Source organism: Thamnophis elegans, chromosome 1 (assembly GCF_009769535.1).
Source record: "Thamnophis elegans isolate rThaEle1 chromosome 1, rThaEle1.pri, whole genome shotgun sequence".
NCBI lineage: Eukaryota > Metazoa > Chordata > Lepidosauria > Squamata > Colubridae > Thamnophis > Thamnophis elegans.
The window spans coordinates 122,345,957-122,361,796 of NC_045541.1; the positions used below are offsets into that span (position 1 = coordinate 122,345,957).

Genomic DNA, 15,840 nt, shown 5'->3' on the forward strand with positions numbered 1-15,840 from the left:
CAACACATGATTTCTTTTTCCACAGTCGCTCAACTTCAATCTGCAAGTCCCGGTAGTTTTTTCTTGCTGTTTAGCTTCAATTCGTGAATCTCCAGGTATTGCAGTCAATGAACCATACTTTTTTTCTTTTCAACTATTGTTATGTCAGGTGTGTTGTGGGCCAAGTGCCTGCCAGTCTGAAGTCCCACAAGATCTTGCCTTTCTCATTCTCTAAAACCTTTTCAACCTGATGGTCCCAGTGGTTTTTGCTGTACTCAAATCCAAACTTTGGGCACAATTTCCAGGGAATGCGGAAATAGCAACGCGGTCATGGCGTTGTAGGTAGTCAGTTTGTGAAATTTTGCTGCACGCGCTGATCAAATGGTCGACTGTCTCATCTTTCTCATTACAGAGGCGACATTTGCTGTTGGTGGTAACATGTTGAATTTTTGCCTTCATGCAGTTTGTGGCTAAGGCTTGTTCTTGAGCTGCAAAAATAAAGCCTTCTGTTTCTTTTTCAGTTTTCCTGATCTTAACCAGTTCCAAGTTAGCTTTTGGTCAGCTTTGCCTTCAATACTTTTCAAGAATTGGCTATGCATAGCTTTGTTTCAGCTCGCTTCTCAATTACTTCCTTCTTATTCAGTTGTTGTTGTTGTTGTTGTTGTTATTGCAACTGTTGTATTAATAACATTAACCTAGGAAATGTTTTAGATCTATGATATATTGAAAAAGATGAAAAAATATAGATATAAGCATTTTATTAACTACAAAATTACTTATATTTGTTTGAAACCTGCCTTGAATCCAAATTTTGAATTCTAAGCAGCACTAGGAACAATGTTCAAGTCACTTTTCCCCCCAATAGAATATATTAAAGTCTATTTCACTATTTGTGAATAAGCTGTTTCACAGTTGTGGCCAATAGCTCACTTTTACTAAAAAAAATCCTTTGTATTTTTGTAAAATCTCCCTATGCGTTTATTTTGTTATGGTAAATAAATGACAAGTCATTGTTAAACTGTAATTTCTTTTGATTTATCACAGTTAATTTCATTTCTTTATTTCATTTTCTCTTCAGAGATTTTTACTCAAATACTATTAAAATTGCAATTTGCAAAATCCTTTGTTAATGATCATTTGAGTGACTCATTAGTAATTGGTTCCTTTCAGCTGAAAGTAATTGCTTTATAATCCTTAATGACATGAAAACTGAAATACATGTTTTGTAATATTCTTGTATTATGGAATATAGAACTTGGCATCCAAGAAGTCCCATATACAACCGAGCATTTTTTTAAATATCACCAGATTGCTTCCTCCCATGGACGAATGATTGTAGCTTTCATGTGGGGAACAGGAAAAACCTTAAATTCATAAAAGTGTACATACTTTGTTATTGCAGTGGTCTCTACTTAATTTTGAAATATGGAAATGTTCCAGTTCCTATGGGTATTTTTGTACTATTGATGTGCTTCTGAAGATTTGATAAAGTAAGGTTTTTAATAATTTGATGATGTGATGTTATTTTCTTTAAAGGATCATGTTGTTCTTTATAGACAACCATGTTCTCTACATGATCATTAAAACTCTGGTTCATAACTGCACTCTGAATGCAAAAACTTTTACTAGTGTGGTACATTTAATGGGCCCCCTTAATGAACTCTATATATTTAAAAGGCCCATTTCCTGTCTGAAGCTTTAAAAAAAAAACAGTAGAAAAGTCTACAGACTGAAAACTTCTGCTTTTGTTTAGTCTGGGGTAGAATTATTGATGTACTTTCATGCTCCGGGAATGATTTTATGACTATTTTTTGCCCTTTATATTGTATTTATCATTGACTCCTATAGCTGTGGCTCAGTTACATAAGCACTGACAGAACTTGTGTATGCCCTCTATAAAATCTACTGTGTAATCACATTTGTAGGTTTATTTATCTAATTTAAGTTCTCACTAACATCAGGATTCAAAACACCATGAGGAAAATATACTTTTGTAAATCCTCCTTCTGGTTCATCTGAAAAGTTGTTTCAGATTGAGGAATGCTATGGAAATTACAGAAGGAAATTTCAGAATCTTTGCTATCAGTAGAGAAGATTTTTGATATGTCAAATTTACCCATCAGGTGATTGATGGCAAATAGTTATTGGGATATATCCTTAGTATCTGACTTACAGTGGTTTAACAAAAAAGAAATACCATGATTTCCACTATTGCTTCATTAATTTACTGAAATGACAAATAGGTGATGGTGTTTTGTGTGCAATTTTGACTTTCATTTGTTCCAAACAAATATTTGGGGAATAAAAAACAAATGCAAAACAAAAGTTTGATGCTTCTGCCTGGCTGTTAGCCCAGGATCTTTGTATCATTATCATTTCAGGCTCTTTTGAAAGACTTTGCTGCTAGGAAAGTCCTTCAAAAAAAAAAAAGATTAGTTGTATGACAAATAGATATCAGACCAGTGGTGAAATCTAATTTTTTTTACCACAAGTTATGTGGGTGTGGCTTGGTAGGTGTGGCTTGGTTGGGGGGGGGTCATGTGACTGGGTGGGCATGGCCAACTTTTTAAAAGCATTTTAACTAGTAAAAAATGCTTTAAAAAAAGTTCCAATGATAGAACACGACCAGCCTGACCCCCCTCACCAAGACAGACCTAATACCGCCTAGCGCCAAAGGTTGCCCACATTTCCACCTTGGCTACCCTATCCGGGAGATGACAGGGGGGGAGAGATAGAGACAAAGCACTCAGCTGCCCCTTATCATTTACCCCAAGCTTCCTCCTCCAGCTGCCGCTCAGCGCTCAGAAACCTTCCCAACCTGAAGCACAGAAGAACAAGAAGGAGCTGCTGTTTCCCCAGCTCTTCCCACAGCTCTCTCCTCCTCTCCACAGTCAGCGTTGCTCCTCCGGCACCTAGAAGCTTTGGAGCTGCTCTCGCCACAACTGCGGCAGCAAGTGTCAGGCTGTGTGTTTCTTTTGAAAGCAGTGTGCGACCCTCTCTATCCCCACCGCCCTCTCCCCATCTTCATGTGAGCGAGGAAGATGGGGGCAGCCGACTTGCAAGGGAGCTGCTAAGAGCCAAGGAACATTACCTTCAGAGCTTAGAGGATTCAGCCTACCTCCCACCAGTTTGAGGAGACGGCACCCCACCACTTACCCCCTTCTCTTCTCCCCGCATTGAGGATCTCTTGGCCTTCCTGATTCTCGTTGTTTGCTTTTGGGGTGGAGAACAAAAGAGGGGAAGAGGAAGGAAGCAGGAGGGCACCGAGCCATCAGGAGTTGGTGCAGGAAATCACTCTGGCTCCAAAGGTGAACCCCCAGCCGTGGGGTCTTCTGCAGCTTGTCGAGGGAGTGTTTGCAGGGATTGATGGAAAGGATTCCCCATTCAGGATTTCCCTTGAGAGAAAAGAAGCACGCGCTGCTAGCTCCCTTCTCCGTGGCCAGCCAGCCCCAAGATGCTTGCCTGCCTTTTCAAGCTGGCCATGGGGACACTGGGAAGGCTGCATTGAAGGCAGGCAAGCATGGCAGGGCTGCAGGCCTCAAGGAAGGGAGTAGGGGAAGCAGGCTGGGACAGTGGAAAGCAGAGACTGGGTTTCGCGGGGCAAGTGAGCGGCGATCAGGAGACCAGTTTGGGGGCATGGCCAGCCAGCGGTCCCTACTGGTTCAGCGACCCAGGCCCAATGGCCACTACCAGTTCTCCTGAACTGGTCCGAACCAGTAGAATTTCACCCCGTATCAGACACACTTTTTATAATAGCCTTCCTATCGCAGCGACCACCAGATTTGAGGATCATAGATCTTAGGTGGTTACCCTCCCTGTTAGCCTTCTGGATAGTGATGTATAGAGGGAAGCTGTTTTATAGCTCTAAGGCTAACCATTTATTTCACAGCAGCAAAATCAGCTAAGGGTCCTTTGATGCATAATTTGTTGGGTTTCCAGTTAATGCCATGCCAAATTCATGCAAATTACAATTTGGTTTAATGCCATTTTTGAACCCAGCAATGACCTACTTGCACATTTTAAAGACCTGAGGCATTGAGAAGGCCATGGGGACATAGGCTGACTTTGGAACATTGCAGTTAAGCTTTTTGCCTTGGACTGTCACTTACTGTTTTTACCCAATTCCCTGCTTCCTCAATTACAGAATAGCATTTGATTGGAGTTGTGAAAAGCATCCTTTCTGCTACAGAGTGGCAGACATTCTGTAACATCTTCCAGGGCTGTAGTAATGTTACTGGATGATAAAAATGATGGAGGATGGTAGCATGATTAAATAGCAGTCATTCCTACTTAGGTTGATTGTGAAATGGTAAAAGTAAATATCTGAAACAGGGTTGGTTTTATTTATTATTTGGTACAATGATACTTGCCAAATTGAAAACTTGTATCAAATGTGAATTCATATTATTCTTTCATATTATGCATATTATTATTTCATATAATTTGTCTGTTTATCTCATATTATCTGATTTTGTTGGTCTTAAAGGAGCATGCATGTTTGCAAGCATAATTATAAGCTTTTCCTAATGCACGTTCAATTTAATAGTGTATTGGCATAGTAACCCTTTTTTCTAATTGCTTTTTAAAAAGTGATAATTTGATTTTTGTACGTAATGGTTTTCCAAAGATAGATATTATTAAGGTGATGAGCAGCTTTGTTTGGCTTTATGCTTATCAGTAACCTTTACTCATAATGTGATATTGTCTGAATATCTTATTTGGTTCGGCTTTCCTTAGCTCTGATGAAGCCTTAGGCTGCTGTTTCTTTGAGTTACTGATAATTTTTTTATCTGATTAACTGACACATTTAGTTGAAATCAACACAGCCCTTAGGCTGGCCATGGATTTAATTTAAAAAGTATCAAAGGTTTGCACTGTCTGCTTTTTAATCATCATGTTTATCAGGCAAAGGAAAAAAAACCCAAAAGCACTATAGGGAGAGGGGTTATCTTAAGGAGCAGTAGCTTGGGAAATTGACAAAAAACTACAAGGTAATTTACTGTTAACTTTCACTTTCATTAATATAACATTTCCCACTAATAATTACAGTGCATGTAATATACTAATTAAATGGAAAGCATTGTCACTAATTTTCTTCTTGCTGAACTCAAAGAATTGTGTAACAAGAGGATTAAAAACCACATGTAGTTATACTGTTTTTAATTCATAAGTCAATTGGGTAGCACATAGTATTTTAATAATACATTCTATTGGGTTGTTTTTTTTAAAAAAAATAATCCTTAGGGTGTCTGTATAGAGCTTTTGTCCCTTCTACTTCCTGTTTAATACATTTTAAGTAAAATCACGATCAATGGGGCATTTAAATTTTTGCTTAAATGAGCAACATTCATTTATGAACAGATATTAACTTTAGAATACATTTCTGTGGTGCGATGGACATATTTTGGCAAAAAGCCAAGCTTAAAATAATGTTTTGAGTAGATTTTGTTCAAGGGAGTAGTTGTTTGTTTTCCATTGGAAGTAAGAACAGCATTACTGAGGTAAAGAGGTGCACAAAACGATAAAGCTGTCCTTAATTTATTCTCTGTGTGCAATGAATTTAACTATAACTTTAGTGGTGGCAATTCTTTTGCCACAAATTAATGCCTGCCTGACAACATTAATTGGGTGGTGGAATTACCGTATTTTCACGACTATAAGCCGCACTGAAAATCCTAAAATTTGATCCAAAACCGGCAGTGCGGCTTATAACCCGGTGCGCTTTATATGTGGAAAAAGATCTCCCAGCTGCTTTCGCGGCTTCCTGGAGCGCCAAGAACCTTCGCGCTCTTCTCCGCTCCTCGCGAGTGCAATAGATGTCCAGAAGCGGCTTTTGGGGCTAATGGGGATTGGATTTCCAGCTCGATAGCCCCTGCCGCTTCTGGACGTCTATTGCAGTTGTGAGGAGCCGAGGAGAGTGTGGAGAAGAGCGCGAAGGTTCTTGGCGGTCCAGGAAGCCGCGAAAGCAGTTAGGAGAGGCGCACGGCTTGGTTTCTCCTCCCTGGACATCGCAGCAGCAGCCCCAAACTCACCGATCTCAGTGTTTTTCGCATCGGGGTATGCTGCAAGAGCATGCCCCAATGCGAAAAACACAGAGTTCGGTGCGCTTGGGGCTGCTGCTGCGACGTCCAGGGAGGAGAAACCAAGCCGTGTGCCTCCCCCAGCTGCTTTCGCGGCTTCCTGGACCGCCAAGAACCTTCGCGCTCTTCTCCGCTCCTCACGACTGCAATAGATGTCCAGAAACGGCTTTTGGGGCTAATGGGGATTGGATTTCCAGCTCGATAGCCCCTGCCGCTTCTGGACGTCTATTGCAGTTGTGAGGAGCCGAGGAGAGTGCGGAGAAGAGCGCGAAGGTTCTTGGTGCTCCAGGAAGCCGCGAAAGCAGCTGGGGGAGGCGCACGGTTTGGTTTCTCCTCCCTGGACGTCGCAGCAGCAGCCCCAAGCGCACCGAACTCTGTGTTTTTCGCATCGGGGCATGCTCTTGCAGCACACCCCGATGCGAAAAACACTGAGATCGGTGAGTTTGGGGCTGCTGCTGCGACGTCCAGGGAGGAGAAACCAAGCCGTGCGCCTCTCCCAACTGCTTTCGCGGCTTCCTGGTCCGCCAAGAACCTTCGCGCTCTTCTCCGCTCCTCCTCGCGACTGCAACAGATGTCCAGAAGCGTCGGGAAACGTGCGGCTTATAACCCGGTGCGCTTTATATGTGGAAAAAGTTTGAAAAATTAACGTTAATTGATACTGCGGCTTATAATCTGGTGCGGCTTTTGGTCGTGAAAATACGGTAGTTCTATTCTGGCATATTTCTCAATAACATTCTTAACTACAGGTAACCATCAATGGAGCCTGCCCATTATGGTCCTAAGTCATGATGCTTATAAAAGGAGTCATTCATGTGAATGACCCAATTCAGTAACTTTTTTGGCAGTCATTAAAGCAAACCAATTGTTCACTATGGGATGGTTTTACTAAAAACTGAAAGTGTTAATTTTTGGCAAAAATGTAAAATTGCTATCATATGACCATGGGAAACTGTAAATTGCCATAAATGCAAGCGATTGGAACTTTAGAAGTGAATTGTTAAATATCCCAATAGAAATCTGTTGTAATTTTGAATGGTTGCTAAGCCACCAGTCATGAGTCCAGGAATAACTGTATAGTTGAAAGCAATTTATCCTGCCTCTTTAGGAAAGTTTGAACTTAATGTCAAATTCCTGCTTAAAACAAGGTGGTGATCTTTTGTTATCCACTATCTTGCCATAGAATAGAAAGCTGCTATGGCCATCTTCAAAGAGTCACATTAATATGTACAGGAAAAATAACCTTCTGGTGTGAAGGGTCTGAAGGATCATGATATAAAGAAATATATGTCTGTACTTGAAAAAATGTTGACATCTTGTAAGAAAAGCTTGGGAGGAAAGGCTTATCAAGGATGGAAAATAAAAATACAAACTCTAGTCACTGTCAGTGACTTCATGGATATTTCTATAAAGATTTCTTGGCAACAAAAGGAAGTATTTTACTCTTGCTGTCATTCTTTAAAAATAAAAACATTTTGGTGTCGTATTCCTAGTTGAGCTCCCATTCAGGTCTGACTAACTAAATCTGTCAAATTAGTTTTTTGACATCAGAAAATACCAGTAAAGGGCCACGTATTTTTGCAGTATATTTTGCCAGATGAATCAGCCAGACTGACAATTGAGGAAACCCATTATATGCAGTTACCCCGGTCCTAAGATTGCTGTACTAGCTACCATGAGGGTCGTAGGTTTTAAAGATTGAGTGAAAGGAACGCAGGAGCCATGGATCATGATAGCAATGATGTTTATTAGTACCAGATGACAAGATGACAAGCGATTCAGAAATCCGTTACAACTGTCCGGTATTTATACCCTCAGGTCACCAACTGTCATTAGAACCTCCAATCACAGGCTGTGCTTCGTCCGACCAATTAGAACGCAGCACAGGCTGTTGCTGGGCTATAACAGTAGGCCCATTGCAACATTATGGTGGCTCTGAGATACTGTATGTATGAGTTTATTTCACACACACATAATAAATCAAAGATTAATTTGTTCATCTAGATTCCACAGGATTCTTTGTGGTTGATCTACCATCTGTATCTTTCACTTTTCATTTTTCACAATTAGTCTTAAACAAATGTGAGTTTAAGAGATAGTTACAACTTTTAACATTTGATATACTGCTTCTTATACAAGCGCTCTAATCAAATAAACTATAGACCATGTGAAATAAACCACAATACAGCAGGTAAAACTTTTATCCCATCTGTCTTTAATTATTAAATGATGCCTTTCCTGGACTCCGTAGAAACTATAGTCTTCTAATTCTAGCTATGTTACTGTTTGAATATTGAAGCTCACCCACATTAGTTCCTCAGTCTTTAAGGACAGCTTTGAAGGGAATATAAGACCTATAATTGGAAGAAGGGATGAGCAAAAAACATCCTTTTGGACTGTGATGTACACTCTCCAATCTCACCCACAGAAAATCACTTCCTGAGAACTCAGAGCTTTATGACAGAAAACAATACACAGGATATGTTACACAGGATAGGCTATAGGCATCTACAGGGGGACAAAGAGAGGTTAGTGACATCACATGACATCAACAAATTGTAGCTCCTGTGTGACAGCTGCTTTGGTCATGCCCAGTGTAATTGAGGTGGTATATATATAATGTTAAACAAAACAAAATATAAAAAATGAAGAATACTGGATGCTTTTGGAGGAAGCAAAGTTTAAGGAATACCACAGATTGTGTCATATGTTTTTCAAAATTAAGTTTTAAAAAAGGTGGTTCTGGTGTTTAATAATTAATATGCTTTGTGGTATTCAATGTGTATTATATTTAGTATGGATGACATATATTTCCTCTTTGAATAAAACAGGAAGTAGTATTTTATTTCTTGTTTACTTCAACAATACTTAAAGATGCTTTGAAAGATTTCTATTAGTGAATTCTCCATCAAAATACTGTTGCCCGTGCTACACAAATAATATGAGAATTTTGGTGGCTCATTATGTTGCATTTGTCAAATCCCATTTGATTTTGCTGCCGTTTTTAATCTCCATTTCTGCCTCTTCAAAAGCCAAGTCTCCCTATAGCCAAAAAAATTATAATGTTTTTGCTTTCTTATGGGTCCTTCTTACATTTCTTCTTGTTTTTTCTTTCCCCTCTGGGGACAGCCTTCCTGATACCTGTGTCTTCCAGTGACTTGGGAATTCTCCTGCACTCTAAGCGTTTTCTTTCTTACCAAGGCTAGAAGGAAAGGGCACTTATTAAGTAAAGTTCTAGGTACCTGAAGCAGTCCCTCTCATTGTTGTACACACCACAGACTTTCTCTGAAATCAATATAGCTGGAGGCTTTTTGTTCTTGGTTAATGAGAATTTCATTTGTCATTAATGTACATTTGAAGAGACAGAATTTGCCCTTGTCCTTACTTTTCATCCTGTCTTAGGAAAGGGGGATAGAGAGAAAGTTCAGGATTTGAGAATTTATTCCTTCGTGGCAGGAATAAATAATATCAGATTAAAATGAGTTAAGCATTAATACACATGGTCCTCAAATTATGACCACAGTTGAGCCCAACATTGCTGTTGCTAAGTGAATTTTGTTAGGTGAATTTCACATTTGTCAAGTGAATCTTGTCCCATTTTATGACCATTTTTGCAGCAGTTGTTAAGTGAATCACTGCAGTTGTTAAATTAGTAACACTGATTAAGTGAATCTGGCTTTCCCATTGATTTTGCTTGTCAGATGGATGCAAAAGAAGATCGCATGACCCTGGGACATAGCAATTGCCATAAATATGGATCAATTGCCCATATTGATCATGTAATGCTGGCAAAGCTGCAAAGGTCTTAACTGTGAAAAATGGTCATAAGTCACTTTTTTTCCCCAGAGCTGTTGTAACTTGAATGATCACTAAACAAACTGTTGTAAGTTGAGGACTATCTGTTCTTTATTTCATGACATGTAAAATGAATACTTCCTTTCTTCCATTGTGGACAAAAAGGCGTTTATTGCTGAATATTAACTCTGTACTTTTGAAACTTACAATAATCAACATATGTTGCATTCAGATTATATTCAGTTGTCATTTCATTTTTCTTCTTCTAAGTGCTGCAGATTTCAGTGCCTTAAATCACCCTTCAATTTTTTTTAAATACAATATCAAATGTACCTTTGTGTATTTGTTATGATTAATGACTTTCATCAATAGTACTTATCAGTTTAAGCATCTGTAGATTTTCTGCCTTCATATCATGAAATAAAAATCTTTTATGACACTGTTAAGTTATAATTGCTTTGATTTTTTTAAAAACAGAATGAATATCACATCTTAAAATGAGGTGGTCATAGATTTATATAGACTGTGGAGCCTAGAACATTATAGGACCATGATGGTGAACCTATAGCATACATGTCAGAGGTGACATGCATCGCCCTCTCTGTGGGTACTCTGATGCCCTAGTTCAGCTCTGCCACACATGTGCACATGCCTCCTGGTGGCCAGCTGGTCTTCGGGTCTCTGCTGCGCATATGTGGAGGGTGGGGGGACTTGAGGCAGGGTGCATGATGGGGGCCTCATGTGCATTGCATTTTGAGGGTTCAGGTGCATACGCGTGCATTCGCTTGCTTGCATGCATGCTTTAGGCAATCGGTCCAGAAAAGGTTATCCATCACTGTTATAGGACATGCCATATAATACATAGAGTATCTTTTAAGAGTGAGATAAATTAGCATTGATGTGATGTGAACCATATGGAAGTGTGCATCATAATGGGCCAAAATCCCAGGAATAGAAGCATCGATTAACATGCCTGATGTAAAAACAACAGGGCTAATCACAGGTGAGAGGCGGGTGGATGGGCCTATCACTCGTGCAATGGCCAAATTGATTAACATTGTATAAAGGCAGGTATCCCTTTAATGGCTTTTACACTCTGACGATCTTGGTAGTTGCTAACCAAAGCTCAGTGAGCAATATATTTTAAACATTCTGGAGATCATTAAGTCGGTTATATGTCACATATATAATATGTGTGTGTATGTATGTGTGTATGTGTATACACACACACACACACACACACCACACACACACACAAAGACAAATACACTATAAACTACCTCAGTGAAATTAAAGGGATCTCTTGTTAATGGCTGCTGATTTACGTACTGAAGAAATTTTTCTTATTCCTTTGCAGATTTATTTTAAATTTGTTTCTATATATTAATGTTTTGCAGGATAAAGAAGGGGTAGAAGCTGTTTCAGTAGGGGCCATTCTTTCAGATTATCAACGAGTCCGCGTGGAAAATGTGTAAGTAAAATAAAACATTCCTTACAGGGTTAGGGCAACATGTCATACATGGCCACAGAACTATTGATTTCTGTGGTATGGGCTAGATCAGAAAAGTTATTGCTTTTATGTCAAATAAGATGGCATAGTAATGTTTCATTAAATATTTCATTAAATGTCTACATGGTGCTAAACATATAATTATCAAATCAAAAATACTGAACTCTTAAAAATGGGGAACCTATCTAGAAAGGGAAAATAAGCTATAAGTTTCTTATCTTTTATGGGTTTTTGTTTTCTAACAATATGGATTTCATGAACCGAAGCCCACCCTTACCTGTTAAACCTTGCAGTAATTTATCTAAACATGTAAGAGTTGAAAGAAAGCTAATTCATTTACCTCCATAACTTTAAATAAGGGTATTTTGATAAAATGAATATGGAAATAATCCTTTTTTAATCTATTGTCACCTGTATTTACTTCATCTCCATTTGCTACATACTTTGCAACTGCCATTGCATGGCTTGCCATGGCTTGTAAATTCTGAAACCTACAATTGTCGTATTGCAAGAAAATTTCCTTCTTGTGGCTCCAAACTCTACTCAGTCAGTTTTGAGTGTTGTAATATAAAGTTCTGAGTTCAGTGGTACATGGTTTAAGAAGATCCATGTGAATAACGTGATCTGTATTAATGAATTTTCTTAACAAAACCTGAGTTTTGAATTTATTTAGTTTTGCGATTATATTCCATTCCATGGACTGACGCTACACTTCTGTGTCACAATGATGAGCTCATTTTTCAGCACCTATTATGAGGCAGTAAAAAAATCATTCTTGTATTATGACAAGAATTGTTCCAAATTTCAACTCTAGAAGCTTTCGTTTGTGCTGTCAGCTCGGGTGTAAGCCATCCTGCACAAAACTTCTGAAGAACTGTTCATAGAAATTTCTCTTTGAGTGATCTGTCAATTGTCATTAATCAGTTCATCAACCTTTCTCATGTGTTCTTGTTATCCTTTTTGATCAGTTCTTCTTGGTTCATCGTTAATTTTTTGGCCCAGCAATGAGCAATCTTCATGTCACCATAGTCATCACCATAAGCATCCTGCATTCAGCAATGAGTTTCAATTGAAGATGCACCTTGGGTAATCAAAGCTTCAAACATTGTACATTGCTTAAAGCACACTGATGGGTCTTCACCACAGGTTTCCACTTCCCAAACAAGTTACTTTTTTCACAGTAACTTTCCACCAATAGAACAAATGTTTAGGAATGCATCAGAGTGACAACTTTGATGTTTATATTAAACTTGTGTAAATAATGTTGCTATAGTGGTCCCAAATGATACTTTCTTTTCTGAATGCATGTGAACTGCTTGAAAAATGTGCATTTTTATTACTTGAAATCTTTTTTTACTTGAAAATAACATATGAAGCTTATTTTCTTACACTGTTGTTTAAGATCGATCTAATTAGCAATTTTTGACATAGTACTGAAATGCTGCTATGTTTTTGTCTTGTTCATTTTATTTTAGACAGTTGAAACTAATTGTGTGACATTCTGACACTTCTTTAGTATTCCAGTTATAGCCATATAAAATATATAATGATATCACTCTTTTATCTGATTCATTGTATGGATGTCCTGGGTATGTGAAAAAAGCCTAATCTATGTCAACTTACAAGTTTGTAGAAAATGAAGGTGATAGAATAGCACAGAATAATGTATGGTTATTCAAGTGAACTACGGATGCTGTACTTTATTATGAAAACTTAGTAGCTGAACATGTGGCTAAACATTTTTTTAGAATGGTGGAAACTGATTTTTCTGCTTGCCTTAGAGAATTGTTACATATGCCTGTAACTTTAAGGACAACACACAATGTAGCAAATAAAGTTGATTAAAACAAAATCAATGGCCAGCCATTGACACTCCAAATTCCAGGTAGTTACCTTATTACATATTATCGAGGCAGCATTGCTTGAATTAATGAAATGTGTAATGAGCACTCCTAGCCAAGTAAACCTCTGGAGGTTCCTGTCAGTCAGAAAGCACATAACATTTGCCTAGAATCTTTACCTCTAGAAAAGAAACCCCAGAGGGCATTTGGCTAAATTCCCAAATAAATACATTTCTCCTCACTCCGCTGAGGTTAGGTAGCAAGGAAGGAGCTTGCCAGAGGCTTTTTTTTTCTTTGTCAATCTAGTGAAATATGGGGCTACAGGGAAGAGAAAGGATAAAGTCTATCTTTTAAAGAAGGAAGGAATTACATCCAGATTTCTAGATGCAGAAGCATCTGGTTGAATGTGTCATTTCATTCTAAAGTGTATCTGTTCATAGCTTTGTCTGACTCCATTCATTGTGATTTACCTCTGAAACTCACATTTGTTTTGCCTGAGTGTTCCTTTCTTTCTGATTACTTTTTCAATTAGCGTTGCCACTCTCACATTCCATTCATGTTGCTGCTGCTCCCGCCCCACCCATTTCCTCATCATCCCCTTTTCTTTTTCGCTCTCTTTTTTCTTTTGCTGTTTTCAATTTTTAAAAGCTATCATTTTAATCAGGTTCTTTTTGCGCCAAGATCCCACTGGTAAAATAACTCAAAATACTCTTGGCTTCTCCAAATTGAATACCAATTGCTGGTATCTTACTTGGAATTTTTTTTTCTTTCTTTCAACATTGTCTCCTATTAATAATCTTCTGATGCCCCTTATTGAAGGGAGTGGGTTGGTGGAAATGGGGAAAAAAAGCCAGTGAAAATTGATTTAACCGAAGAACTATAATGACCTTAAAGTATTGATGAAGTGTCTTGTCACTGGAAAGTTATTATTTAAATGGGATTCTATAATGTCATTCCATTTGTAGATGCAAGAATAAATGCTTAATATCTATATGGTTGCCCTCTACATCTGCTATGCAAGTTGAGAGATACTCCAGCAACAGATTGGATAGGAGATGTGGAGCAGAAAAAATGCATTGCAACAGGAAATGTGTGGATTCAATGTTGCATTTATCTCTCTTTATGTACACCTATTGTAATTGTATAAATTAAGCAAGGTTGCTTAGAGAGTTAAATGATCTGTGTTTACTTATAATGACACATCCATCTTTTCTTTCTGCGAACAGTTGTAAAAGGCTTGCTCTGCAGCCTTTAGCATACCTGTGGCGCCAGAATCAAGACACATTGCTGAGAGAAATTATATCCTTGAAAGTTCAAGCTATAATAATAAAAGTAGCAGCTATTGGTAAGAATTCAAACTATCTCTAGTAACTGTGGTGAATCTACTTTGTCAATAAGCAATCAATACCATAGCATAGCTACAGGAATGTATTAATCTGTTTTGTAATTAAAATGTACTCAAGAGCAGAAAATTGCATCAGGAGTAAGTGAAGTATGAAATATATCTATATGAGGAATGGAATTTCAGTTGCACAATGTTATGTCTAAACAATTAATGGATCTACTCAAATATTTTTAATACCAGCTAGTGAAAAAAGTAAAGAAAAATCATTTTGACTTTCTTCATTACATTTGCACAGAGTATGTTTTTCAAGAAAAATTCATTTCTAGAATAATCATTTCCATTATGCTGATAAGAGCACAAACTCTAGCAGAAATGCTAGAATTTGGACCACTATTACTTTAAATCATAGGTGCTTCTAATGAAAATAATTAAGTAAAAACTATACTAACATCAATCAATAAATGACTTTGCATGATCAAAGTATTTTCCTGTTCTCTCTTAAGATAGTTCTTAAATTATAGAAAAGATATTTATTACTATCCTGGTTTGTCCTTTCTGTATTCAGGCTATTCTGTTCTATCCAGATTTGGTTGCATATGTTACTTTGTCACTTTCTTTATGTACATGGCTCCATTGCAGCATTCAGCAAGGTTAATTTACCACTCAGGAAATTATTCAAGGACAGTTGAGTTTTGCAGTTTAAAGAATAATTGTACATAGGAGAAAATTTCAGTGGAGTCCAGAATCACCACAATGATTTTCATTGACAAAATTGTGATTTTTCACATGGAACTGACCTATTGTATAAAATATTTTGGTCACTGAAATCAGTCCAAGCAGAGTATTAATAAATTCAGGCTTACTGAATGGTATGTGATTTTCTAACTACACAAACTGATGAGAAATAGATTAACAGGCAATACATCACTTCAGAATTACAGTCCTCTCTGTAGTATTTCACACAAAGTTATTGGATGAGATCTTTGATGTAAAATTTGATAAAAATAAGGTTTTTCTTTTGGGGTCAGTAGGAGTTTGTGGCCCATTAGACCAAAGAATGGCCAATCTAATAGGAAAGAATCTGTTCTACATGACTGACTAAATATAAATTTGTGATAAAGTGCACAGTATAATTTTGGTGTGAATTAAATCATATAGTCAACTATGAGGTGAACCGTTTTTATAAGAATTTACCTTGTTTAAAATAGGAATTCATTTATTGGGCGTATCAATGGTAGGAGAAATAATTCTTCAGAATCATTTTGCTTTTATATCATTTCTGATAAGAACAGT

At 37.8% G+C, this 15,840-nt stretch overlaps 1 protein-coding gene across 5 annotated transcripts in view; it reads left to right on the forward strand.

Moving 5' to 3' along the window:
* DPH6 (diphthamine biosynthesis 6) overlaps positions 1 to 15,840 on the forward strand; it is a 213,762-nt gene that overhangs the window by 34,668 nt on the left and 163,254 nt on the right. For all 5 annotated transcript variants that reach the window (XM_032230016.1, XM_032230024.1, XM_032230050.1 and 2 more), the window contains exons 4-5: positions 11,249 to 11,322; positions 14,429 to 14,547. In XM_032230016.1, coding sequence (XP_032085907.1) covers positions 11,249 to 11,322; positions 14,429 to 14,547 — 193 coding nt within the window. The remainder of the gene's footprint in view (positions 1 to 11,248; positions 11,323 to 14,428; positions 14,548 to 15,840) is intronic.